The sequence below is a fragment of the Aegilops tauschii genome, chromosome 2 (genome assembly GCF_002575655.3).
Source record: "Aegilops tauschii subsp. strangulata cultivar AL8/78 chromosome 2, Aet v6.0, whole genome shotgun sequence".
Lineage (NCBI taxonomy): Eukaryota > Viridiplantae > Streptophyta > Magnoliopsida > Poales > Poaceae > Aegilops > Aegilops tauschii.
Genome location: NC_053036.3, coordinates 653,906,069 through 653,933,390, shown reverse-complemented (window position 1 = coordinate 653,933,390; position 27,322 = coordinate 653,906,069). Strand labels below are relative to the sequence as shown.

Sequence of the window (27,322 nt, the reverse complement as noted above, 5' to 3'; positions counted from 1 at the left end):
GTGTACACACCTCCATAAACAGGCCTGGATTCTCCACACGTTGTAGATAGGACCATAAACGAAGAGTCCCGGTACATCTGTAGATAACCCGCAATAGAGAAGTACTTTTATCATTAAAAACCTTATCATTTCTACATAGCCAAAGCGACCAAATAACGGCAAGCGCTCCCACCCTGAGAAGAGTCCTAAACCTGTGATCAATCCCATGTAACCAGTTATCAAATACATTAGCAACACTACATGGATGATACAAGCCAGAAGCTATTTGGATGACTGGCCATATAGAACGAACCAATTTGCATTGGAAGAATAAATGTTTTATTATCTCCTCATGATGACAAAAGACACATAGCGGGCTTCCATGCCAATTCCTCTTAATAAGGTTATCTTTAGTAAGAATGACTCCATGATGAAGATATCATGCAAAGATTTTATTCTTAAGAGGTATCTTCATCTTTCAGATCTTCTTGTTATTAACAACTGGCACATCAGACTGGATTAACGCTCTATACATAGAATCCACTGAGAATTGTCCATTCCCATGGAGGTTCCATCAGAATACATCAGACACATGTGACAATTGCACCGTGGACAACCGTTGGAGCAGGATGTTCCATGATTGGAGTCCGGGTCCAATTAAGTCTCTTCTGAATGTCACATTTGGCGGAAATGATTCCATTACAGTGGCAATAGTATCACCTTTGTGGCGCACAATGTTGTATAGAGCCGGATATTGTTCCCGGAGTATGTCATTTCCTAGCCACTTGTCCTCCCAGAATCTAATTTCCGAGCCGTCCTTAATCGAGAAGGATCTATAGAAGAAGAAATATTTCTTCGTAGCCATTAGACCTGCCCAAAAGAGGGAATCCCCAGGCTTCCAATATACTTGGGATACCGCCTTGGAACCCACATATTTCCTCCTTAGAAGGGTTTGCCATACACCATTTGCCGAGGAGGGCCCTATTCTTAACCTCAAGGTCATGAATGCCCAACCCGCCTTGGTCTTTGGGACGGCAAACCACACTCCATTTAGCCAATCGATATTTCTTTCTCTCGCTATCTCCTTGCCAAAAGAATCTTGATCGGAAGATCCAATCTATGTAAAACTCCTTTCGGTAACTCGAAGAAGGAAATCATATATAGTACCATATTACTAAGTACTGAATTTATGAGGACCAATCTTCCACCCAGAGACAACAGTTTACCTTTCCCACTGCTAAGTCTTTTTTGCAGTCTCTCCTCGACGTGTTTCCATTCAGCATTTGTGAGTCTCCGATAATGTATCGGTATCCCCAAATATGTGATTTACTTGATCCTCAGTTCCTCACTCCCGCGTCCATCTCGACTGGGCTCTGCTTTGTGTCCGCTGATATCTATTACTCGCTTAGCTTCTTCCGATTTTCCACTCGTATTCAGAATACTTAAAATCTTCTCTTATGTTTTTCCTCAAAACAAATCTTCGCAAAGTCAAAAAATGTTTACCAATTAAAAAAAACTTTGTGAAGGTTCACAAATTTCTATAATGTTCATGAATTCGAAACATATTCATGTATATTTTTTCATTTACACACTGAACAATTTTTTAATATAAGCTGAAGATTTTAAAATATGCAGTAAAGATTTTTTTCAAGAACACACTGAACAATTTTTAAAATATTTTATATACAATATTTTTTTCTTTGTATGGTCAAATTTAATGAAAATATACAGTGAACTTTTCTTAATAGTACACATTAAAAATTTCTAAAATGTTAATTCATTATAAAAATAAAGTAAATAAATCGTAAATTTAAGAAAATATAAAATCATTCAGGAGCTTCACAAACCCTGTCAGAGTTTGATTTTTATGACATATTTGAAAAATGTTAATTGAATTGACAAAATATCATGTATTTGAATTTTTTGCACAATTTTAAAAGCACAGAAATTTGAAATAAATTCATGAAAACCGAAATAAAAAATAAATAAAAAATATGGACAACTATTAAAAGAAGTAGAGGAAGAAAAAAAACGAGCAATAAACACAAGTAAAAGAAAAGATAGATCAAAAGCTTCACTAAACTGACTGGTCGAAAGCTTCTAGAAGCTAAACAAAATCGGTAAAAATAAACCGGTTTTCTAGTTGGTAAAAGAAAAGAACATGTGCTACTTTTTTCCTGGGTAGCAACAATCAATCAAGATGATGAACTTCATCCATCGTCTTCACCACTGCTCTCTTCGGAGCTCAAGAAACATTCTTTCCCTTTTAGCTCGCCAGGGGTGGACAGATATAACTCCCAAGTCTATACCGTCCACAACCCACCCGTCCTAGAAACAGGCTATTTTACCTTGTGTTGTTTGTTATGTTTTGATGTCTACGTATACTCTACCAAAATATTCTCACGTGCGAAGCTGAAAACTGAATGACACACGCAGTCAGACTCAGTCAGTCAGTCAGTCAGGTCAGTTTCAGGTTCTGAAACTGAATGCACACCCACGCTCTTCCCCATGACTGCAAATGCCACCCTGCATCTTCAAGAACAAATGAAGGCATAGATTCAATGTCTGATGCGTATATATGTTCTGAAATCCAATGAAGATCATGAGTACAACTGTACCATGCATGACTGTTGTCGAAACACGGCTGGACATCACATTCATCTCTCTGATCTCCATTCTGCCCATGAAGATGCAGCATACCCACACTATGTTCTCTCTACTAAATAAAGGACTAATAGCAAGCAAGCAGCGGTAATGCTGCCTCTGTTTGCAAACAACAAATAATTAGTTAGTGACATGCATCATCATCTTCATCCCTACCCTACCCTACTGGAGTATTATTCAATCATCTTTGCGCAATCATCCAGCCAGCCATCAGTGGATTTCTTCGCATAACACAGCAAGTTGATAGCCGTAACTGACATTGTACATTATTACAAATTACTTACTTAGGTCGACTGCGTCTACTGGTAAAAAAAAAAACTGGTATGTTTCCGGCCTTTACTTAAAAAATAGACTTATTCATTCACCCCTGCTGACATTACAACACCCATTATTATTCAGTGTCACGCGCAAATCACAGCAAACAAATCCCAAAAGTGAAAATCCTTCTGGAATAAAAGAAAATCGCACAATCACAAATCAACGCAGAAATATACATATATATTATGAATCACATGTCCGCCCAGCCCAGACACAGGTGTCGAGTTAAGAGGCTGCAATTACTATGGCTCCGATTCCAAGTCCTTCTCAGACTCTTCACAGGGGATGTGTTGTACTTGTACAAACTCACCATCTAAAGCTGCCAGGCAAACAGGGAGAGGCATTATATATATTAGCAAACACAAGCAGTTATAATTCCTGAAGTAACGCTTTATATTGAAAAGGGGGGTTGCATTCTTACTCAGTCACCGAATATCTTTCCAGGGGATATGTTGAATCTTTTGCCAGTTTGGATGTCCGGCTGTTTGACAAGACTTCATAAACCCATCGTTGCAGAACAAGAGTGTAATAACCTCAAGAGATTGTGGCAGTGTTGGAAGCGACCGAACATTGATACAATTAGAGATCCATAGTTTCTCGAGCAAGCTAAGATGGTCCATATTGCATGGCAAGGCGTTCCAACAGCAGGACGACAGCGTGAGTTCACGAAGATGAATGAAAGCCTCCAGTTCAGGAGCAGGTCCTGGCTGGCCCCAAATTGAGAGTTCAAGTTTTTGCAGCTTCTCTGGTCCACTATTTTGCCTGCCCACCATCCACTTTGGGTATCCCAAACCTTTGTAGCCTTCGATTCTCAACTTTTCAAGCCCCACGGGAGGACAAAGGCCCTCAAGTACCTCTGCTGCAACTTCTGAACTTCCAATGAATGACAGTGTTAGATCCGTGAGCCGTTTCTTGGCAGCTAGATCGAATTCAAGGGCTTCCTCTCTACTTTTAACATTTTCGAGACCCTTTATAGTCAGTTGGCCGCAGAGCCTGTTTAGGTACCTCAACTGCTTTGCCTCGTGCCCTTGTTCACGACTTACTTTGAATGGTGGGAATGTTTGGAGTGAGACAATCCTACTGATGTTTGAAAATTGCAATCCGAGACCACTGAATAAATGCCGCAAGTGGATAAGATCATCACAGCAAAATACCAAATCATGGCATTGACCAAAATCTAGCAGTTGCATCTGGTAAAGCTGGTTTAGACTGCTTGGTAAAATTACTCGGCATCCTCTATCTGTCCGGAAAGCAAGATAGCGCAGATGTTTCAATTGACCAACAGATTCTGGGACAGAGAATGTATCTGGTTTCCAAATAAATGCACTGTCCTCCAGACTCGAAGCAATTGCTAGTACCCGCAGTTTTGGCAGACTCTTGAGTATGTTCTTGATGACTATTTCCTCAACTGGTGTATCCCCTCCAACACTATAAATGATAAGAGTGTGTAACTTTCTCAATTCAAGAATCTTTTCAGTAATCAATGTTGCATCATAACTCTGAACAAAAAGATGCCGAACGTCTCGGGGAACATCTCTTGTCCATCCTCCTCCTTTCTGGCTCGCGTTATTGTCAATTCTGAAGCAGTCACTGCCAGCTACTGCCTCTGCTAAATCGTGCAGCAGATCATGAACTAAATAGTATTCCTTGCCATAATAAATGCCGGCGAGATAAGAGTTGTTCGTGCCTCCTGGTTGAAGAAACGAGATCGACAATAGTTCATTAAATATTTCCTGACCAACATCTTCAATATCCGCCCCTTCATCTGTGCTTCTTATGAACCCTTCTGCCACCCACAGTCTAACTAGGTCATCACGGTACAGGCGATGTCTCCTAGGAAAAATACTGCAATAAGCAAAGCAACGCCTAGCCTGCTCACCAAGCTGATAGTAGCTCCACCACAGAGGCCCTCCCCATACCTTGAAAAGGTCTTGATCTCTGACTCTTCTCCAATGGTCGACATCTGGTTGTCGACGTAAATTTCCTCCCACTGTTCTGGCAGCTAGAGGTGACCCCTTCAGCTTTTTCGCTATCTCCTCACCAATTATACAGAACAGGCTCTGATCTTGGCCTTCTTCCAGGGCATAGTGCATGAATAGCTCGAAGAAGGCGGTATCATCAAACTCAGGTACTGGTATGGCAGTACATCTCACACCAGGACCTAGATCCGGTAATGCATATTTACTTCGAGTCGTCACTAGGATCTTGCTTCCTCTCTTTCCAACCTTCAATGGAGAAAGTAACTCTGGTAGATTCTGATCGCTGACATCCTTATTGCACCAGACATCATCCAGTATCAGAAGGAATCGCTTTCCATCTAGTTTCCTTTCCAATTCTTTTCCCAAGGAATTCATGTTATTGAATTGAGGGCATGGAACCTTAGGCTCTGAAGCTGCCTCATACAACTCCTTGAAGATGTCGCCCACACTAAAATTCTGAGAGACATGGACCCACATAACCAGGTCGAAGTGACCTTCCTTGTTGTCTTTCTTGTCTTTTTCCTCATGGGCATAAACCAATTGTGCAAGGGTAGATTTCCCTGACCCACCAACTCCATGTATGCCAATTACAGAAAAGCATAGACTGTTGCTGGTGCTTGGTTGAACACCACCTTCATTTTTGTGAAGCATTTTTATGATCTTGTCGCGCTCATTATCTCGACCAAGTACTTTATGCGGAGAAACTGCAGTAGTAGGACGATTAGCATCCATTACATGTCTTCTATTTCCATCACTTATGCTTGACAAGTTAAGCTTATCCAGAATTTGGTGTGCTTCATTTATATTGTCTTCTATCTTCTTCAGGCTGTCTATCAACTTTTTCTTTGACATGCCACTCTCCTGCGAGACCCCAAATAACAAGAGAGAAATCTTTAAAAAATAAATTATAGGTGACCATTACAGAAGAGAGATTTTATCTTCACATAAACTATCATGACACTAAATAAAGAAAAAAGACTAATGTAATATAGGGAATTCGTCTACTCTCCGGTATACTTCTAAAAAATACGCCGAGGGATCTAGACTGACTTGCCAAAAGCCTAGTTTTGCAGAGAACACAAGGCAGTCACACAGAAACCACACACACATGTTAGTCTATCAACACCATCATGCGCACGCATGTGTGCACGCACATCCTCCGCGCACTATATGAACATACTCATGAGCTAGAAGTTTGGTAATTTGGAAGAAGGAATTTTGTTTCGCTAACAGAAGCCTAAGAGAATACTGATGGGCAAGAATCACGGTATACAAGAGATAACATTGGATACAAGAGGAATTAACATTCTCTACTACCGTACTACTATATTTTCGTGCTTTGTTCTCATGATGTTGGTGAATCCTACCAAAAATTACTTCGGCCCCGCTTTATATATAAAGAACCACGACCAAAGAGATACAAGGTGATGAGGAGACCCTCTTACAAAGCAGATCAAAGAAAAACAAGAAAATAGGAGGATCCACACCCTAACACAAAGCTACCTAAACTACCAACAAAGATGAAAGTTCGCTCCAAGGAAAATCGCCGGACCTTGTTGCACTCTTCCACGCCACACTAGGCCTCCCGAGCACCAGCCCACACCGAGGTGAACATGTCACTACCAAGCCAGACCACTAGAACACGATCTGGGCACCGCCAGTGCCAAAGCACCACCGACACTAGGATCACCCAACTTAGCATCCTCCGCCGTCCACACGACCAAACAATGCCACCACGGCCGCCGCCAAGACGCTTGTTGAGAAGCCGACTTGACGGACCGCCACCTGAGGTCACCGCCTCGACGTCAAATGAGAACCCACCACCATGTGACACCACAAGCCGACATTAATAAGCTCACCAAAGATGACACACCACAACACTACCGGCGCCCCTCACCTGTCAACCGCAAGGCCGAAAGAAGGAAGGCCACTCGACAACGGGAACACCGACCACAAGTGGAAGACAGCGGCCACAACCACGACTCCGGATCATCGCCCCACCCTGCCCAGAGCTGGGTAGGTGTGGGGCCCTCAGGCAGGATGACCCCAGCCGCGACACCCCTTGTCGTGCCCACCGCACCAGGAGGATGGCGACAGTAGCCCCTGGTTGTGCCTCCAACATAGGCCGGAGAGCCCCGTTGGGCCATAGATCCGGGCCACAGCAAGCTCGTGAACGGCATGTCCCCAAGTCAAGGCTAGGTGTCAAGCGAGCGCTCCTGGCTGCCAACACCATCGCCCGAGGCGTCCACCTCCCGGGAGCGCCTAAAGAGCCCCACCGGTGGCGTCTGAGCCGCCCACAAGAAGGGACACTCGGATCTGGCCGAATTGGAGCCACTGCCGACACGGCCGACCACCCTGTGAAGCCCAGCAAGCATCAGACGACCGCGACCCCGCCAACCAAGCCCGACATTGCGCCGCCATCACGGCCGACCACCTTGTGAAGCCTATTGGATAATCAGCAACTAGCTTTACTGAGGGCCAAAGGCCAGTACACATACAGATGTGGTAAAGTGAAGAAAAGCTCCTTATACAAATGGGGATGTACAGGAAGGAACTATACACATCTAACACCCCCCCCCCTCAAACTCATGGTGGATCAACACCACTGAGTTTGGAGAGGAAAAAGCCATGCTACGGTCGAGTCTGTGCCTTCGTGAAGAAGTACGCCAACTGTAACTCAGAGGGCACATAGTGAAGAGCGAGATTCTGATCCTGCACAGCAGCACGCACAAAATGGGCATCGACACCGATGTACTTGGTGAGCTCATGCTTCACCGGATCACGCGCAATACCGATAGCACCGGTACTGTCTGACAGTAAGGGAGTCGAGGTAGTAGCAGACACACCAAAATTCTCAAGTAACCACCGTAACCAGATCACCTCAGCCGTCAACATAGCCATGGCTCACAAGTCAGCCTCTATACTCGAGCGAGAAACTGCAGTCTGTTTCTTTGTCTTCCAGGCAATAAGAGAGCCACCAAGAAAGACACAATAAGCAGACAACGAGCGTCGATCAGAGGGATCACTAGCCAAATAACATCAGAGTAGGCCTGGAGCTCAAGAGAGCTGGAGCGGGGAAAGAAAAGGGGCTGAGAGATTGTGTCACGAAGATATCGTAAAACACGGAGGAGATGACTATATTGAACAGAGGCGGGGGCTGAAACAAACTGACTCGGGATGTGGACAGGATAAGAGATGTCAGGACGCGTAACAGCAAGATAGACAAGACTGCCAACAAGGTGACGATAGCGAGTGGGATTAGGAAGAGGGTCACCATCAGAGGCACAAAGCTGAACGTTGAGCTCCATAGGAGTCACAACTATGTGCTCATCACCGAGAGCAGCGCGAGCAAGAAGATCCTGAATATATTTTTCTTGGGAGATGTAGAAGCTCTCAGAGGTCGAGGAGATCTCAATCCCAAGAAAATAACGAAGTGGACCAAGATCAGTCATGAGGAATTGGTGGCGAAGGCGAGCCTTAACAAAGGCAATGTAGTCAGAGTCGTCACCAGTGATGATCATGTCATCAACACAGAGAAGGAGAAGAGTCCAACCACGAGGAGACATGTGAACAAACAACGCGGGATTATGATCACTGAGCAAGAAACCAGCGGCAGTCACCACTGAGGCGAAACGCTCAAACCAGGCGCGAGGGGCCTGTTTAAGACCATAGAGGGAGCGGTGGAGTCTACAAACCATACCATCAGGAGCATAGTACCCCGGTGGTGGCTGCATATAAACCTCCTCACGCAACTCACCATTGAGAAAGGCATTTTGAACATCAAGTTGAGAGATTGGACAATGACGAACAGAAGCCACAACAAGGAGAGTGCGGACAGTGGCCATGTGGGCCACAGGAGCGAATGTCTCATCATAATCGCGTCCCTGCTCCTGCTAAAAACCACGGGCCACAAGACGCGCTTTGTAGCGCTCAAGAGAACCATCAGAGCGATCTTAATCTTGTAGACCCATTTGTAGGTGATGGGACGAATACCGGAAGGGAGGGAAACCAGATCCCATGTGCCAGAGTGCTCAAGGGAAGCAAGCTCTTCGGCCATCGCAAGCTGCCATTCATGCTGAGTCATGGCAGTTCGATAGGAAGTGGGCTCAGCAATAACAGAGAGACTGTATTGATTAGGAGAGTAGCGATCAGGCGGAGGGCGAGGCCGAGCACGGAGGTTATGAACCGGGGGAGGTGTGAAGGGAGGTGCACCAGAGGTGGAAGGCGCATCAGGGGAAGTACTCTCAGTACGAGGGGGGCGAGTATAGTGGAGAGGAAACAGTGAGAGAGGGCGGCGGACTGGAGAGGACGGTGGAGAGGTGGATGAGGAGGATGGGGAAGATGGTGTCGGTGGTGAATTAGACTGAATGAGAGGTGCAGGATGAAGAGGGGAAACATGAGGCACATAGCAGGGTGTATCGGGAAGGAGAATAAAAAAATATCGTCCACAGAGAAGCTCGAAGAAGAAGGACGTGGGTAGTAAGAGCGAGACTCGTCAAAGGTCACATCACGCGTGATGTGCAAGTGACGACCAATAGGATCCCAACAGCGATAGCCCTTATGCTCATCACTGTAACCAAGGAAAACACACTCAACCGACTGAGCAGTCAGTTTGGTGCATTCTCACGGGGCAAGAAGGACATAGCACACACATCCAAACATACGAAGAGCTAAGTAGTTAGGAGAACGACCAGTGAGACACTCCGTAGGAATACCACCCTACAGGGCAGTCGATGGCTGAATGTTGATGAGATAGGTGGATGCAGAAACAGCCTCAGCCTAGAAGTGAGGTGGAAGGAAAGCAGCAATCATCAGCGCACGAGCTGTCTCAAGTAAATGATGATGCTTGCATTCCGCAACGCCATTCTGGGCATGAGCACCAGGACAAGAGAACTGGGCAAGAGTACCCTATTCCGCGAGGAAACCACGCAACAGTTAGGAGATATACTCGCCAGCGGAGTCAGCACGAAAAGTACGAATATGAGTGGAAAACTGAGTGTGAACCATGGCAGCAAATCGTTTGTATATAGAGAGAACCTCGCTACGAGATTTCATGAAGTAGAGCCAAGTGTAGCGAGAAAAATTATCAATAAACAAAACATAGTAGCGATGACCACCTTTCGAATCAAAGGGAGCCGAACCCCAGACATCAAAATGAACTAAGTTAAAAGGACGCTGAGATACCGACTCACTGGTAGGATAAGGTAACTGGGTCTGTTTTCCAAGTCTACAACCATTACAATGTAAGGATACATCCCCAGATACAGACCCCAAGATGCCCTGACGCACTAAGGATGACAAGCGAGAGCCACAGAGGTGACCAAGGCGATGATGCCACTACTGGAAGGACGCAGACGAAGAGGCAGCAAGAGCATGAGAGTTGGCAGAAGTGGTGGCAGCGGAAGGAACACATAGCCAGTCAACCTCCCAAAGGCCCTCTGACTCACGGCGCCGGGGGCCAGCACCAACCAAAGCCTTGGTGCGACGATCCTGAATGGAGCAAGAGTCGGTATCGAGAATGACGCGACAACCAGAATCAGTAAGTTGGGCAGCGGAAAAAAGATTCATGGTAAGGCGAGGAACATGTGAAACAGTCGGAACAGAAAAAGATGGAGTGGAAAGAATACCACGACTAGCAACAGGAAGAGGTGTGCCATCGCCAATAAGAACATTAACAGGCGAATCAAGAGGTCGGAGAGAAGACAACGCGGAAGAATCAGAAGACATATGAAAGGAGGCTCCAGAATCCAGAACCCATGAAGATGTACCTGATTGTGTAGATGCTGGCGGTGGTGGAGAAGGGGATGCACTCACAGCAGCAGCGGAACCAGTCGATGAAGAGCCGGAGGAAGCAAGTAGACGCTTGAGGCGTACAATGTCCTGGTCAGTGAGTGACAGAGTCGAGGAAGACACAGTAGTCCCACTGGAAGAGGAGCGCCTCTGGTCTCGCTTCTTCTGGCAACTATCAGACTCTGGGTGACCTGACCGGGAGCACTAACCACAGACGGTGTCACAGCGCGACGTGCCCTTCTCAGCATAAGGAGGACGGCTCACCCCCCCTCCCCTGGAGGATTAGGCAGGAGCGGCGGAGCGATGAGGCAAGCAGACGACGGAGGAGCTAGGGCGGCCAACACTGACGGAACCAGAAGCAACCCAGCAGAGCGAAGGCGGGTCTCCTCAGCACGAAGCTCAGCAAGTACCTCCGAGATAGGAACACGACCGCGAGCAAGCAAGTGAGCACGTTGAGGCTCAAACTCAGACCGGAGACGAGATAAGAACTCATGAGCCCGCTGAAACTCCAGATCAGACCGAGTAGTCTGACAGCAATGGAAAGTTCCGCAAACAACCGTCCGAAGAGAGTCAAGCTGGCGCCAGATGGCAGAGCACTATAAATAGAACTCATCAACAGAGGAACCACCTTGCTGGAGTGCGTGCTCCTGACGCACCATAGATAGGTAGAGAGCATCACCAGAGGGCTGATAGCGCTGACAGAGATAAGACAACATCGCTGCAACTATGCCGAGTCCCATGAACTCCGAAGCAAACTGAGGGAGAACACTCACAGTGAGAACAATAGCAGCTCGAGCATCATCATTGCATCACTGAGTGTAAGCAGATAGATCATCCCGATAGACGGAAAGAGCATTAGAATAGGCGGAGACATGCTGATCATAAGCATCAACCACAGCATCATCAAGAGCCTTGGCTGCATCCCGATCAGCCTGAGAAGCGTCAGCAACAATCGCCGGCGGTACCGGCGGGGTAGGAGCCACCGGAGCAACAGGGCAGGGCGGACAGGGAACCTCGCCAGAGAGAACGCCCCATGGTAGAAGGCCCCGCATATGGATACACATGAAACCCCCAAACTCAACATAGTTGGTGCCTTCGAAGATCACCGAGCACTGAGGGACAGCGACATAGCCCGAAGAAGACATGAGGAAGTCTCCCTTCTGCTTCTCTGCCTTTTTTTTGGAGTCAACGGACGAGGGAGACTCGATCTGGATCGGATCGAGCGATCGAGGCAAAGGAGCGCCCGCTCGCGCCTGCGGCCGGGCCAATCAAGCGCCGCTCGCTCGGGAAGCAGGGACGAGCCGCGCTCGCGCCTGCTGCAAATCCCAGCAGCAAGGCGACCGGAAGGGAGCCGGGAGGTCGGCGGAACTGGACCGGAAGGAAGCGGCAATGGCTGGGCCTGGGGAGGCGACGGCGCAACAACCGGGCCAGGACGTCGGCGGCCGAGCAGGTCAGAGGCAGCGGCGACCCGACGGGGTAGCGACCGGACTGCTGCTACGGCGGCAGCAGCGGGTAGGAGGCCCAAACGAGCCGGAGACAGCTCCTGCCGGACGGAGAAGGCAACGGAGCAGCGATTCAGGGCCAGGAACGGGAGGGGAGACGGCCAGAGACAGGCCACGGCGGCCGGAGACGAGCAGGCTAGGTACAAGGCGCACGGAGTTGCAGCGTGCGAGAGGGAGAGGCTAGCCTGGCATCTGATACCATGTTGGATAATCAGCAACTAGCTTTACTGAGGGCCAAAGGCCAGTACATATACAGATGTGGTAAAGTGCAGAAAAGCCCCTTATACAATGGGGATGTACAGGAAGGAACTATACACATCTAACAAAGCCCACCATGCAAGGATCAGACGACCGTGACCCCACCGCCCAAGCCCGACACTACGCTGCCGTTGCCCAACGCGGCCAGATTTGACGAGTGGGGGGGGGGGGGGCGGAAGACCCCGTCGGCCTAGCTCTTCCCGATGGTGCACCTAGGCGGTGACGAGGACAGAGAAAGGGGAAGGGGCCCAAGGTCGGTGGTGCTACGGCCCCCCACCCGTCGCTTGCAGATATGACGCGGGAGGGTGGATGGGAGGGGAAAGGAGCCTCAGTTCGTTGTCTTTGTTACTAGCACTAAGAGCAACTCCAATGCGCAGACCTAGACAGACGCGTGTGTTGTCCGTTTGGGCGCCGAGCGGACGGGCGTGTCCACTTTTTGGTTTGGGTCAGCCGGTGCGACCACGGGTGGCCGACCCATTTCCCCACGTCCAATTGTTTTTCAAAAACTTGCGGCCGAAATAAACATAATTACACATAACATTAAAAAAAACGTGCCCACACGCTGCCCTAGGCCGGCGTCGTCGCCAGTCATGTCGATGAAGGGTAGCGGTGGCCCAGCCCACGGGAATGCACTCTCGCATGCCGCGAATGCCCCCTCCTCCGGCGTCTGATGCGTCTATCTCGTGTCCGCCTGGACACAAACCGAGCGCAAATTTGGGCCTGAAATGTGTCTAGCGAGCGGACCGCTTTTGAGTTTGGGTTGGCGCATTGGACCGTGCCGACATAAACGGACGCGCGCAGACCATTTGTGTCGCCGTGTTGGAATTGCTCTATCCATGTTGGTGAATCCTAGAGAAGGGACCCATCTGTACTACTACATATCCCCTGACCTTTTCTTGTGGCTTATGAGGCAAAGCTTAGTTTGCTTCTGTCCAAACTTTCTAGATTTTGGCTTGCAAAACATTTCGGCGAAGGTTTAGGCCACATCCTATCTGGCCAATGGATTGGCACAAAAATACAGCATGTGATCAAAGATCCAAAGAAATGCCAACCGTTTGACTTAGCATGGATGTGTTTCTTGTCGGCTAATTATCTCCGACTAATCACTAGACGAACGCAGCATCTTCACCAAGAACAACTGAATTGGTGTCCACCTGGATGGCTTGAATTTTGATATATATGATTGCTCGGATCTGTAGCTCTAGCTCCTAAATGATAGTGCTATAACTTTCTAAAACATCTCTGTTAGCAGAGTATTTTCATACACGCCGATCGATGGCAATTTATCTGACCTGGTGAATGATCCAAATCCACATAGCTTGAGAGCTGATGGGAAAGCCTTCAGGGGCATTTTCATCTGTATATGATTAATTGTATTTCCTAAAGATAAATGAAATGCAGTCGACCTATTTAATACTAGAATAACAACTGTTTGGTGAGTGCTGTTTGTGAATTGTATATAATCCTTTGCAATATTTGTTCAGATCTATACACTACACCACGGTTGTTATTAGGAGGCGTTTTAGTACAGGCGTCCTTATAAATGCCTTCAAATTGTATATAAGAAGGCATTTTTGGGATTCGCCTCAAATCCGTGTATATAGGAAGGTGTTTTTCCACTTTGCCTCAAATCCCCGTATATAGGAAGGCGTCTTGAGAAAATGCCTCGGATTGGAAGGAGCTTTCAAGGCATTTTTTCAAATCGCCACTGAACGGACATGGATTGGAGGCGTTTTTTAAGTCGCCTCATCGGCGGCCACACGCAGACAGCCGCGCGGCCGATTTGGCGCTGGACTCACTTCTGGCTGGACTGTTGCAGTGGCTGCGGACTTGGGACGGCAGCGCGGGACCATCGGATCCCCATGAACCGGGACAAATGTCTCCCGAGTCCCGGTCGGGCCCCTGGACTAATGGGCTGGTCAGGTTCCAACCAAAACTCTATTTTCTACTAATGGGACAGGCGCGGTCAGAAGGTTAGCCGGTAACCGAGCTGATGCAGCCATGCATGAGAAAGGCGCTGACGCGCATGGCTTCCTGGCATCGTTGGGCCGCCGGCGATGCGTAGGTGATGCATGCCTCCTGTCGAGAGGGACATGCATGCATATGCCTCTCTGTTTAGATGGTTGAATAATATGCAGTTTTATCTAAGCAACCATGCATGGTCTTCAGTCGACACTGTCTTCGAATCCTTGTTTTCTGCGGACGACGATTCAGAGTTAATTTTTTCTCTCATGCGTGAGCTCATGTTAGTCAGTTTATTTAGTCCCATACTGCTTACAGAATAAGCGCCGGACGAGCTAGCACTATGTGAAAACGCCAGCGAGCTTTCACTTAGCGGCAGTATGTGAAAACGCCAGCGAGCTTTTGAGGCGTTTCTTAAAAACGCCGCGGAATGACAGACCTTTGGAGGCGTTATTCTAAAATGCCTTCTTTACTCTTTCCCTTCACGATCAATTCTAGCGTTTTTTTTCATCTAAGAAAAATAAAAAAATTCTAGCGTTTTCCATACCCCCGAATAGAAGAGAAGGTATTTCAAGCACTTTTAGAGGCATTATATAATGCCTTCTAACATCACCCGTGTTGTAGTGATAATCGCTCCATTGTGATTGTGCTTGCATAACTGTTTGTCCGCAGATATATTCTTTTATGATTTGATCGTAATAATTTCTTACCGAGAGAATAGTATTACAAAGCAACCAACCGATACAACCAACGGTAAGTGCTGGAGCGGAAGCAGCACAGACACGCCCAAAAGAACCGAAAGAGACACAACAAAATAAACAAATGCCGACAACGGCGGATCAACAAAAAAAACGAAGAAGCCTCGCGACCACTGCGCCCACCAAAAATCTTCCAGCGAGCTCCTAGACACCGAAGTGCTGGAACCAAACAACCCCTCCAAGAAGGGACACGACGATGTCGACGCTGCTGCCAAGGGTTTCCCCCGGTACGCGACGAGGAGAGAGGAAGGGTAGCCCACGACGCCCTCCAGGAAGGTCCGGTGGAAACCTCAGGCGTCACCACGTCGGTGTCGGTCAAGCCGACCTGGATTTCTCCCGGTCCCAACCTTCACCTCGGGCACTCCGGAGCCCGCCACCAAACCGACCACCACCTTGCGCCAACATGGTCTTGAAGCTTCCACGCCGTCTCACCACGGCACCACGAAGTGAGGTCTGCACATCGAAGACGAGGAGCCAGGACTAGAGGCAACAACACCGCCAGCACGCGGGAGGGCTCAACCTCCACCGTCAACGACGGTAGCCGTTCGGACGCAATAGCAGGAGCATACCAGGCCCGTGAGCCCGTAGGCCAGGCCGAGCCCTCAAAGGCCCGTAAGATCCCGCCTTTGCGCTGCAATAGGCATGTCGTCGGCGTCGCCGCTCTCGGTCCGAGCTGCTCCTCCTCCCCACCGCGCAGAAGACAACGAAGCCGTGCCGGGGGCCGGTCCGCTAGGACCCAGATGGGGCCCGCAGGGCCCAGATCCGAGCCGGGGGTGAGCCGCCGACCACCCTGCACCACCAAGCAGCTATCCCGCTACCAAGGAGCCGCGCCGCCACCTCGCCCACCGCCGCTGGGTCGCCGGACCGCAGCCAAGCCGAGGAACACCGACGCCGTCCCCTGCCCTGGGAAGGGGAAACGGGCGCGCGGGTACAGGAAGTCCCGCCGCCGCCGACACCACCCGGAACAACGCCGGGGGCGACCGCCGGCGGCGGCAGGGGAGGAGAGGAGAGTTGGGCCACCGAGGAAGAAGAGGGATGCGCGCCGCCCCGGCCACCTCCCGGGGAGGCGGCGCAAGGGCGGATCCGGAGGGGGTGGGAGCGGGGCTGGGCCCGGGCGACCGGCGGCCGGCTGCGGCGCCGGGGTGGTAGGACTGCCGGCGGCGGCGAGAGGTGGGGAGGAGGAACCCTAGCGAGTGTTAGAATTAATGGGCTGGGCCCATAGCAATTTCTGAAATCTCAAAGCCCATGTGTAAAATGGCAAGTGGTGGTGCTAAGTTTAGTCCCACCTTGGAAGTTGAAGAAGAGTTGGACCTCTTTCTATAGTGGGTTCTCTCCACCACTCTAAGAGGTGTGTGAGAAGAGAAAGGGAAAACCACACGCGCTCGCTCGCTCGCCTCGCCTCGCCTGGCCTGGCTTGGCCGGGCCGGGCGTGGCGTGGCGTGGCGAGGCGAGGCGGCGCGTACATGCGACATGCGCGTGAATGGTCCGCCGAAATCCGGTCCGTCTCCTTGCAGGAGCGCAGCTTCCTTTTGCCGTTTTATTTTTATGTCTTGGCAGACAAGTTTTTGATTTCTTGTCCGGTAAGTATACGAATTAGAAACCGAGTCGGTTTGGGATTGTGGTCGCGACACAATACCGCCTCTGGTCCTACTATATATACAGCTACCGGCTGCGGCCAGAGACACACCAAAAAACACCTAGGGTTTTGCCTCATCTCACAACTTGCGCCGCCATCTTAGTCTACTCCATCCCAAACGCCGGCGTGCATCGGCGTGTGGGAGAGCAGGTCTCCGGAACCGTTCGTCTTTGCGATCCTGCACCGGGAGAGGACGAATTAGGTTTTTGGGAAGCGTTGTGCGCGACTGCTCAAATTCGTCAGCACGGGTCGTCTTCCGTCCAAGTCGGGCGGTGCTACTCATCGTCGTATTCATCGCCGTCAGCAGCAGATCGTCGCCAACATCGTCATCAACACTGTCGCACCTATAATAGCTAACGATCAGTACGTCCAACATCCTCTGTTCATGTCTGTTTCTACAGCTATTGTTACGTGTTTGCTGCTGTTATGCATGTCTTGCTGTTCTTCTAGTTTGCTAGATTATTGCATGCTAGTATCTCTTCTAGTCATGAATTACTTACTGGAATTAATCATGAACTTGCCTAATATTCCAACAATCCAAAAACCTAATTATAGGCAATTTCCTGAGTTAAATATGGCTGGATTCGCTGATGCACTGAGGCCGGATAAGTTTACCGGTGTGCACTTTAAGAGGTGGCAGGTGAAGACCACGCTCTGGCTTACTGCTCTGAAAGTTTTCCACGCTAGTGTTGGTGCTCCAGAGGGAATGACCGACGAAGATCGGAGAAAATTCCAGGAAGCCAATACTATGTTTGTGGGATGCATTCTGAGTGTTCTTGCTGACCGTCTGTGTGATGTGTACATGCACATAAACGACGGAAAAATTCTGTGGGATGCACTGAATGCAAAATTCGGTGCAACAGATGCAGGCAGTGAACTGTACATCATGGAGAGTTTTCATGACTACAAGATGGTGAATAACCGTTCTGTGGTTGAACAAGCTCATGAGATACAGTGCATTGTGAAGGAACTTGAACTCCTTAAATGTGTTCTACCCGACAAATTCGTGGCTGGGTGCATGATTGCAAAGTTGCCTCCTTCATGGAGGAATTTCGCCACAACTCTGAAGCATAAGAGACAGGAGATATCAGTTGAAAATCTGATTGCATCTCTTGATGTTGAAGAAAAAGCTCGGGCTAAAGATACCACTGAAAAAGGAGGTGAGGTTCAGCCTACTGCTAACATGGTGCAGAGGTACCCACAGAACAAGAACAAAGGGAAGAACAAACCTGTTTTCAACAAGCCTACCAAGACTACTACCTTCAAGAAGAAGAAGTTCAACAAGGCTGAGCTAGAGTGCTACGCCTGTGGGAAGCCTGGACACTTTTCCAAGGAATGCCCTGAACGTGCAGACCGCAGAGGAAAACAAGCTCCAAGACTGTCAACATGGTGACCGCTAGCAATACTGATGGGTATAGTAATTTACCTATTGTGCTTTCAGTATTTCAATCATCTTCGTGGTGGATTGATTCGGGTGCTAACGTTCATGTGTGTGCTGACATCTCCCTGTTTACTTCTTATCAGGTCGCAAGGGATTCTTCCGTCCTAATGGGGAATGGGTCACATGCTTCTGTTCGTGGCATTGGCACGGTGGATCTGAAGTTTACTTCGGGAAAGATCGTGCAACTAAGGAATGTGCAGCATGTCCCTACTATGAACAAGAATCTAGTTAGCGGCTCCCTTCTATGTCGAGATGGATTTAAGGTAGTTTTAGAGTCCAATAAAGTTATCGTGTCAAGATTTGGACAATTTATAGGAAAAGGCTATGAGTGCGGAGGCTTGTTCCGCTTTTCTCTTTCAGATTTTTGCAATAAGTCAATAAACCAAATTTGTGCTAATGTTAATGATGATGCAAGTATTTGGCACTCTCGTTTATGTCATATTAATTTTGGTTTAATGTCTCGGCTATCCAGCATGAGTTTAATTCCGAACTTCACAGTTGCCAAACGTTCTAAGTGCCATAGTTGTGTGCAATCTAAGCAACCTCGAAAGCCTCATAAGGCTGCCGAGGAGAGAAACTTGGCACCTCTAGAACTCATACATTCTGATCTTTGTGAGATGAATGGTGTGTTGACAAAAGGTGGAAAGAGATATTTCATGACTTTTATTGATGATGCGACTAGATTTTGCTATGTTTATTTGTTGCAAACTAAAGATGAAGCATTAGACTACTTTAAAATCTATAAAGCTGAAGTTGAAAATCAACTAGAGAGAAAGATCAAGCGTCTTAGGTCCGATCGTGGTGGAGAGTATTTTCCAAAAGTTTTTGATGAATTTTGTGAGGAACATGGTATTATTCATGAGAGGACGCCTCCCTATTCACCTCAATCAAATGGAGTGGCCGAGAGGAAAAACCGCACATTGACTGACTTGGTGAATGCCATGTTAGACACTGCTGGTTTATCTAAGGCATGGTGGGGGGAGGCTCTATTGACTTCATGTCATGTCCTGAATAGAGTTCCCAACAATAATAAAGAGAAAACCCCTTATGAGGAGTGGGTTGGGAGAAAACCATCACTTTCTTATTTGCGCACTTGGGGATGTTTGGCAAAGGTCAATATTCCTATTCCTAAGAAACGCAAACTTGGACCAAAGACAGTGGATTGTGTCTTTCTAGGGTATGCTCAACGGAGCATTGCTTATAGGTTTTTAGTGGTAAAATCTGAAGTACCTGATATGCATGTTGATACTATAATGGAATCTCGTGATGCAACATTTTTTGAGAACATATTTCCTATGAAAGATATGCATAGCATTGCTAGATTTTCTTCTGAGATAATTCCTGAATCTAGTACAACTGATGAATATTTCGAACAATCACATGAGGAAGTCCTTGAAAAGGATAACAATGAAGTTCCTAGAAGGAACAAGAGACAAAGGATTGCAAAATCCTTTGGTGATGATTTCATTGTATACCTTGTGGACGACACACCCAAGACGATTGCAGAAGCATATGCATCTCCGGATGTAGATGATTGGAAAGAAGCTGTTCATAATGAGATGGACTCAATTCTTTCTAATGGAACTTGGGAACTAACTGATAGACCATATGGTTGTAAACCTGTGGGCTGTAAGTGGGTGTTCAAAAAGAAGCTAAAGCCTGATGGTACTATTGATAAGTACAAGGCGTGGCTAGTGGCCAAGGGCTACACTCAGAAAGAAGGCAAAGATTACTTTGACACCTATTCACCCGTTGCTAGAATGACCACCATTCGAGTGTTACTTTCCTTGGCTGCCTCTTATGGTCTTATCATTCATCAAATGGATGTAAAGACAGCTTTTCTCAATGGAGAGTTGGAAGAGGAGATCTATATGGATCAGCCTGACGGGTTTGTGGTAAAGGGTGAAGAGAGAAAGGTGTGCAAGTTGTTAAAATCTTTGTATGGTCTGAAACAGGCACCTAAGCAATGGCATGAGAAGTTTGAAAGAACTCTGACTTCTGCAGGATTTGTCATTAACGAGGCTGATAGGTGTGTTTACTATCGCCATGGTGGGGGCAATAGTGTCATATTATGTTTGTATGTGGACGACATACTGATCTTTGGTACAAACATTAATGCAATTAATGAGGTCAAGTCTTTTCTATCAAAAAGTTTTGACATGAAAGATCTGGGAGAAGCCGATGTAATTCTAAACATCAAACTTATTAAGGATGAGAGTGGGATTACATTAACGCAATCTCACTATGTTGAGAAGGTCTTGAACCGATTCGGTTTTATGGATAGCAAGCCTTCTCCAACACCTTATGATCCCAGCGTGACACTCAGAAAGAACAAGAAAGAAATGAGAGATCAATTAAGATACTCTCAAATTGTCGGTTCACTCATGTACTTAGCTAGCGCTACAAGACCAGATATCTCTTTTGCTGTGAGCAAACTGAGTAGGTTCATGTCCAACCCGGGTGATGATCATTGGCATGCACTAGAAAGGGTCTTGCGCTATCTGAGAGGTACTATGAGTTACGGAATTACTTATTCAGGGCATCCTGCTGTGCTAGAAGGATATAGTGATTCAAATTGGATCTCCGATGTTGATGTACTTTACGCAACAAGTGGGTATGTATTTACTCATGGTGGTGGCGCAGTGTCATGGAGGTCTTGCAAGCAAACCATATTGACGAGGTCAACTATGGAAGCAGAATTAACTGCTTTGGACACAGCTACTGTTGAGACAGAATGGCTGCGTGAGCTCTTGATGGACTTGCCGGTTGTTGAAAAACCTATACCGGCTATTCTTATGAATTGTGATAACCAAACGGTTATCGCTAAAGTGAACAATTCTAAAGATAATGCAAAGTCATCAAGACACGTGAAAAGACGTTTGAAGTCTGTCAGGAAGTTGAGAAACTCCGGAGTAATAACTGTTACGTATATACAAACAGACAAAAACCTTGCAGATCCCTTTACAAAGGGACTATCACGAAATGTGATAGATATTGCATCGAGGGAGATGGGTATGAGACCCATAGATGTTACACCATAGTAGTAACCCAACCTTTGTGATCAGAGATCCCGTGAATTAGGATCTGGGAAGAACAAGCTATTGGTTAACTGAGGAGAGTAATAACTTATGATCGTCTCCAAGTGAAGATGCAAAACTCTCAGAGCTGTATGGCTCAGATCTGTAAGGCAGGTTGGCAACATGCCTTAATGTGGTTCTATTGGCTACAATTAGCAAAGATGCTGTCCTACAGAGCAGTCTTGAAAGAACACACCTATATGAGTTCTGACTGTAAACGTCGCAGTCTATGAGATTTGGGTGATCTCTAGTAAGCTCACGAAGAGACCAGGGAGTATGACGTATAAGCTCCAAACCGCGGGGTAGCCTACTGGCGGTCAGGTACTGGTTAAGACTTTGAGTGAAACCTGTTCACGCAAAACTAGCAATTCAAGGCATAGTCCATTGTCAAGTTGTGAATGGATGTAGCTTAAAGTTCTAGGCAGAAGTTCAACTTAACAGTCTCTGCTGAAACACTGGTATATTAAACAAGTGGTGAGAGAAGGCAAATCTCTAAATGGGTATTTGAGATCTGGTGGGGGATTGTTAGAATTAATGGGCTAGGCCCATAGCAATTTCTGAAATCTCAAAGCCCATGTGTAAAATGGCAAGTGGTGGTGCTAAGTTTAGTCTCACCTTGGAAGTTGAAGAAGAGTTGGACCTCTTTATATAGTGGGTTCTCTCCATCACTCTAAGTGGTGTGTGAGAAGAGAAAGGGAAAACCACACGCGCGCGCTCGCGCGCCTCGCCTCACCTGGCCTGGCCGGGCCGGGCCGTGGCGTGGCGTGGCGAGGCGGCGCGTACATGCGACATGCGCGTGAATGGTCCGCCGAAATCCGGTCCGTCTCCTTGCAGGAGCGCAGCTTCCTTTTGCCGTTTTATTTTTATGTCTTGGCAGACAAGTTTTTGATTTCTTGTCCGGTAAGTATACGAATTAGAAACCGAGTCGGTTTGGGATTGTGGTTGCGACACAATACCGCCTCTGGTCCTAATATATATACAGCTACCGGCTGCGGCCAGAGACACACCAAAAAACACCTAGGGTTTTGCCTCATCTCACAACTTGCGCCGCCATCGTAGTCTACTCCATCCCAAACGCCGGCGTGCATCGGCGCGTGGGAGAGCAGGTCTCCGGAACCGTTTGTCTTTGCGATCCTGCACCGGGAGAGGACGAATTAGGTTTTTGGGAAGCGCTGTGCGCGACTGCTCAAATTCGTCATCACGGGTCGTCTTCCGTCCAAGTCGGGCGGTGCTACTCATCGTCGTATTCATCGCCGTCAGCAGCAGATCGTCGCCAACATCGTCATCAACACTGTCGCACCCATAATAGCTAACGATCAGTACGTCCAACATCCTCTGTTCATGTCTGTTTCTACAGCTATTGTTACGTGTTTGCTGCTGTTATGCATGTCTTGCTGTTCTTCTAATTTGCTAGATTATTGCATGCTAGTATCTCTTCTAGTCATGAATTACTTACTGGAATTAATCATGAACTTGCCTAATATTCCAACAGCGAGAGCCTGGGTCAGGAGCGGATCGGTCCTCTTTTCTCAAAAACGGTTGTTCCCATTTTCAGTTAGTGCATATGCAAATTGGGCTCTCCTGAGGAGGACAATCTAGGTGGAAGTTATGCTACAGCCTAAGGTGTTACAGTACCCTGGTACTCCATCGGCAGGGCTGGGACTACAAACTAGATCTGACCGTTCCTTTGAGAGAGTAGTGTAGTGTTTTTGTCTCTTTCATCTAAGCGTAATCTTGAGGAAATCTCTGGGCGAACTAATTTCTCCTGATTTCCCAATCAAGAGCAAACCATGGTCTCCCTGATCTCGCATAGCCGTGGCTGCCTTCTCTTCCCCTGGCCTGCACCCCTACTTCCACACCCATGAAAACATGGCGCGTCGGGCGCCGGCGAGACCTTGGATCCTCCGTCTTATCCGAGTCTAGTTCTTCACTTCACTAGCCAAGGCGATAAAATTAGTAGCCTAGTTCTTCGGCGTCTTGTATAGAAAACTGGAATGTTGTAAATTGTTGAATATCGGCATCACGTTTCGTTTCTTTTGTGCGCTCATGTGTTGATTTATAAATCACGAAGGAGCCATGGCTTTCCGATGATGCATCCGTAGTTTATTTTTCCTCGCTGGCCGGTTCGCACTGCATACTAGTCAAATCTCGTAATTACGGTAACTGCCGTCCTTAATTTTCATATATTGATTACCAATTTACCCTTTAAATCAAGGTACTCCCCAACTTTTTTTTACCCGCAAAAAATATATATATACCAACCTTGGAGTACCAACCAATCCTATCCATCAGATTAAGGTAAATGAAGGGCCTATATTCATTTAAGGGTACTGTAAAAGAACTCGCTAATAATGGCATCATTTAAAATTGTGAAAACACCTAAGCAACGACTTGATCATCTCAAAAGAGAAATTGGCTAATTTTCCTCATATCCAAATGGCACAATAAGCTATTTCCATATTTATCATATTTATCTAAAAAAATGTTATGTCTTTACCCAAGCAGTCTCAACATGTCATTCGTTTCGTTGTTGTTGGTGCTTTGCACAATTGATCTCTACAGTGCCAAACCCTTAGGTGGTACATATGACACAAGGCGTAGCTGTTAAAAGCAAGGGCTCCAATCAGCAGTACAGATCTCCGACCGTTAAAACCACATGAACAATTTGCGCATACGTGCTCACGTTGATGAACTATGCCTCTTCTCTTAAAGATATCATATAGATTTTTTCCAGAGTTAATATAAAGGGAAATAAAATTCATATTAAAATGTACTTTCTCCGCCCCATAATATAAGAGCATTTTTTACACTAATGTAGTGTCAAAAACGCTCTTATATTATGGGACAGAGGGAGTAGCTTTTAACAGTTATGACATATAATAAATATATTGTTGGTAAAACTGATGGTTGAATTTAATCAAGAAAACGACTGTGTCGTGTACGTAAGGACGGGGGAGTAACATGCTTTTCCCTTGTTATTAAAGGGCGACACTTCATGCCCAATAGAATATTATTCTATTCATTGTACATTTGTACAAGATGTCAAGCTGTCAACACTTATGAGCTTGAGGAAAGGAAAGCTTAGTGCTGCATTGGTGTTTTAAGTCTTTGAGTAGTCAAATGAGCTAAGCTCCTCTGAATGAAACGCCTGTCCTGCTAAGCCCCAAAAAGGACTTTTAATAAGAAATTATTCTGCTAAAGAATAGGCTCGCCTATAAATAGAAGGTTTTTTTTTCGGCTCAAGTTCCTTGCACTTCAAATAGGGTCCTACTTTGTTTTTTGTGGAATGCGTTTGAAGGCGGATTCCTTTAGTAAAAGAGGCATTGTGGTACCTAATATTGCCTTGTGACCAAGCCCATGAGAAGGTAGCTTAAGGGATTCAACAATAGGGTCGATCAGAATGGTCGTACTGGCAAAAAGGAGAGGGTTGGGGCGCGGGGGTGGGGGAGGGGGGTGTCGCATGCCGATGAAGATGGATAGTGTGAAAACATAAAACTTATTCTTAGAGACTATGTTTACTATGCCCTCGGTCCGAAATTACTTGTCGCGGAAATGGATAGAAATGGATTTATCTAAAACTAAAAATATGTCTGGATACATCCATTTTTATGACAAGTAATTCCGGACAGACTATATATTTATGTTAGAGTTTGCAGACCATTCTAACCAAAGTTGTCAGAACTAAAGAAAAAGGAAAAGAGCAGGTATACAAAAACGATATCATGAAGAGGTAGAGAGGAAACACACGGGAGAAAGGACGGTCATAGCGGCTGAAATTAAGAGCTCGTTTACGGTACCCCTAAATAAATGTGAGCCATCCATCCATCTTAATCCCATGGTTAACCTTACATGGTACTCCACCGCAAGTCATAGGAGTACTAGCTCACAAAATAGGTGGAGTACCTTGATGTTAGGGGTAAAATGGTAATCTCTTTTTTAGGGAAAGGTAAAATGGTAATCGAGGGTGATTTATTTAGTATCGATAATTGCAAATGTCGTATTAATTAATTAGAAATCCAGTGCAATCCCAAATCAATACCTTTCATAAAAAGAAATCCCAAAACGAATATGATGATCGTGCGTGGCGGGGCCACCACCACCGAGGGGCTTAGGCGCAGGCAAAGCTGCTCAATCATGCATGCATGCATGCGTTGCAATCCAGGGTCGTGATGTGCAGTCAGTCAATTGCTGCCGCCGATGGCTGTGCCTACGCGAAGTGGCCGGCGGCGACGCATCCGCTGCACAGGATGCCCTTCGCGGATGTCTGGAGGAGCACAGTCCTCGTACGGCGCAACTCAATTGATCTGCAATTAATAGGAATCCATGTGTATAGATGGATAGAGTATTCCTTGATTTAATTGTTGATGCGGTGAACAAACTGGACGCATCTCATGAGCGGAGTAGCAATGGGGAAGACAAAGACTAGAAAGATCTATGGCGACGGGCCTGGAACAAACAGTGCGATACCCTCACGGAGAATGCGTTTAATTAGGATGGGATAAAAACAAAAACTAATTAGTCCAGAGAAAAGGTTTAGAATACCCATGCAGATGGGTGGTTAGATTTATCTGGTACTCCCGCATCTTGTTAGGGAGTACCAGGGTACAGTAAAACTCTCGAAATTAAAGAGAGCATCTGGTATGTGAGGACGACGAGAGGGTGGGCTGTATCATTTGTTCATGCACAATATATTATTTTTACAAAACCTCTCTTTATTCCGTGGAAACGCTATGTGTACATGGAAGAGCAAAACTGGAGGGCTGAGAGAAATCAAAACAAATGGAAGCAACATAAATACCTCGTTTTTTAGGGAGAAGAACTTGGCGACAGAAGACCAGAACTTGTCCATAGAAGACTGCAGTTTGCCGTCTTGGATCTGCCTCTCAAGACAGTGATACTCAACAGCATCCAAGATTTCTTCGGCTTCATAGAAAGCAGATTTAAGCTCCTTGAACAGCTTCTCTAGACGAGGCCTGTCTGGGCTCGTCTCGACAACTTGCATCACCCTTTCCAGCACCAAGATTTTTGGCTTAAGCTGTGCCAGCTTCTTTGCTGTGTCATATCCGAGGTAATCGAATCCTTTGGTGAGGAGCTTGGAGATGATGGGCGAGGCGGCCCAACCTAGAGCAGATACGCCCCATCCTACAGCAGCAATGCTAACTGGATCCATGGCTACAATTAACTTTGAGCGAGGGGCGGGGGAAGAAGGCTAGGCTGCAGTGCAGGTTGTATGAATATGTAGCTCAGGCTGGTAGGAGTTAGTAATAGGTAGTACTTGTAGGAGAAGTCATGACGAGAGAGACCAATTAGTTGTAGTATGTTAAAGTTGGTTCGCGATCGAGTTGGAGATAAGAAACGGAAGGAGCTCAATTAATTTTCCACATATCAATAGGAAATCTACTTAATTGTATGGCGTTGGGCAACTGCCTTATCTTCTTCACTTCAGAACCAAACCACTTGCGCGTGTCGACTTAGAAAATTCCTTGAGTGATACCACACCGGCTTCAGGTGACCGCAATATTGGAGCTAGCCCATTGTTTCTAATTTTCGAGCTAGCTCCAATATTGGAGCTAGTCCTGCAAAATATATTAGTGTCGATAGCTCTGTATGTTTGTTAGCACAGTTGAATAATTAATCAACCCCAGAAAAAAAAAAGGTGCACTGACTACTGTTAAGCATCTCGATCGAGACTGAATCATCTTCAAAGGATGGCACTCCCGTTATATAGTCCATCAATTTTTTTTCTATGATGAAAAGGGGTTTCCCCCCGCCTCATTTTATTAAAAACGAGGCAAACCAGACAAGCCTTGAAATGTTTTCATCGCTCAGGCTCAACCAGAGTAGCTGAATCAATCATATTTAAATTGCACAATCATTATTTTTATAAAGAGGATTATTGCGTCCGTAAGAAAATCAAAAGTGCACTGAAAATTATGTACGTATGTAGTCCACAAGGCA

At 46.8% G+C, this 27,322-nt stretch overlaps 1 protein-coding gene across 1 annotated transcript; it reads right to left on the bottom strand.

Annotated features, from left to right (window-relative positions):
• Nucleotides 1-2,861: 2,861 nt before the first annotated feature.
• Nucleotides 2,862-26,686, bottom strand: LOC109745933 (putative disease resistance RPP13-like protein 1). The gene is made up of 3 exons (XM_020305046.4): nt 26,163-26,686; nt 3,383-5,801; nt 2,862-3,280 (listed from the first exon to the last, which is right to left on the bottom strand). Exons 1-2 carry the CDS (start codon nt 26,532-26,534, stop codon nt 3,387-3,389), a joined length of 2,787 nt encoding a protein of 928 aa, XP_020160635.1. The 5' UTR covers nt 26,535-26,686; the 3' UTR covers nt 2,862-3,280; nt 3,383-3,386.
• Between the last annotated feature and the right edge of the window lie 636 nt (nt 26,687-27,322).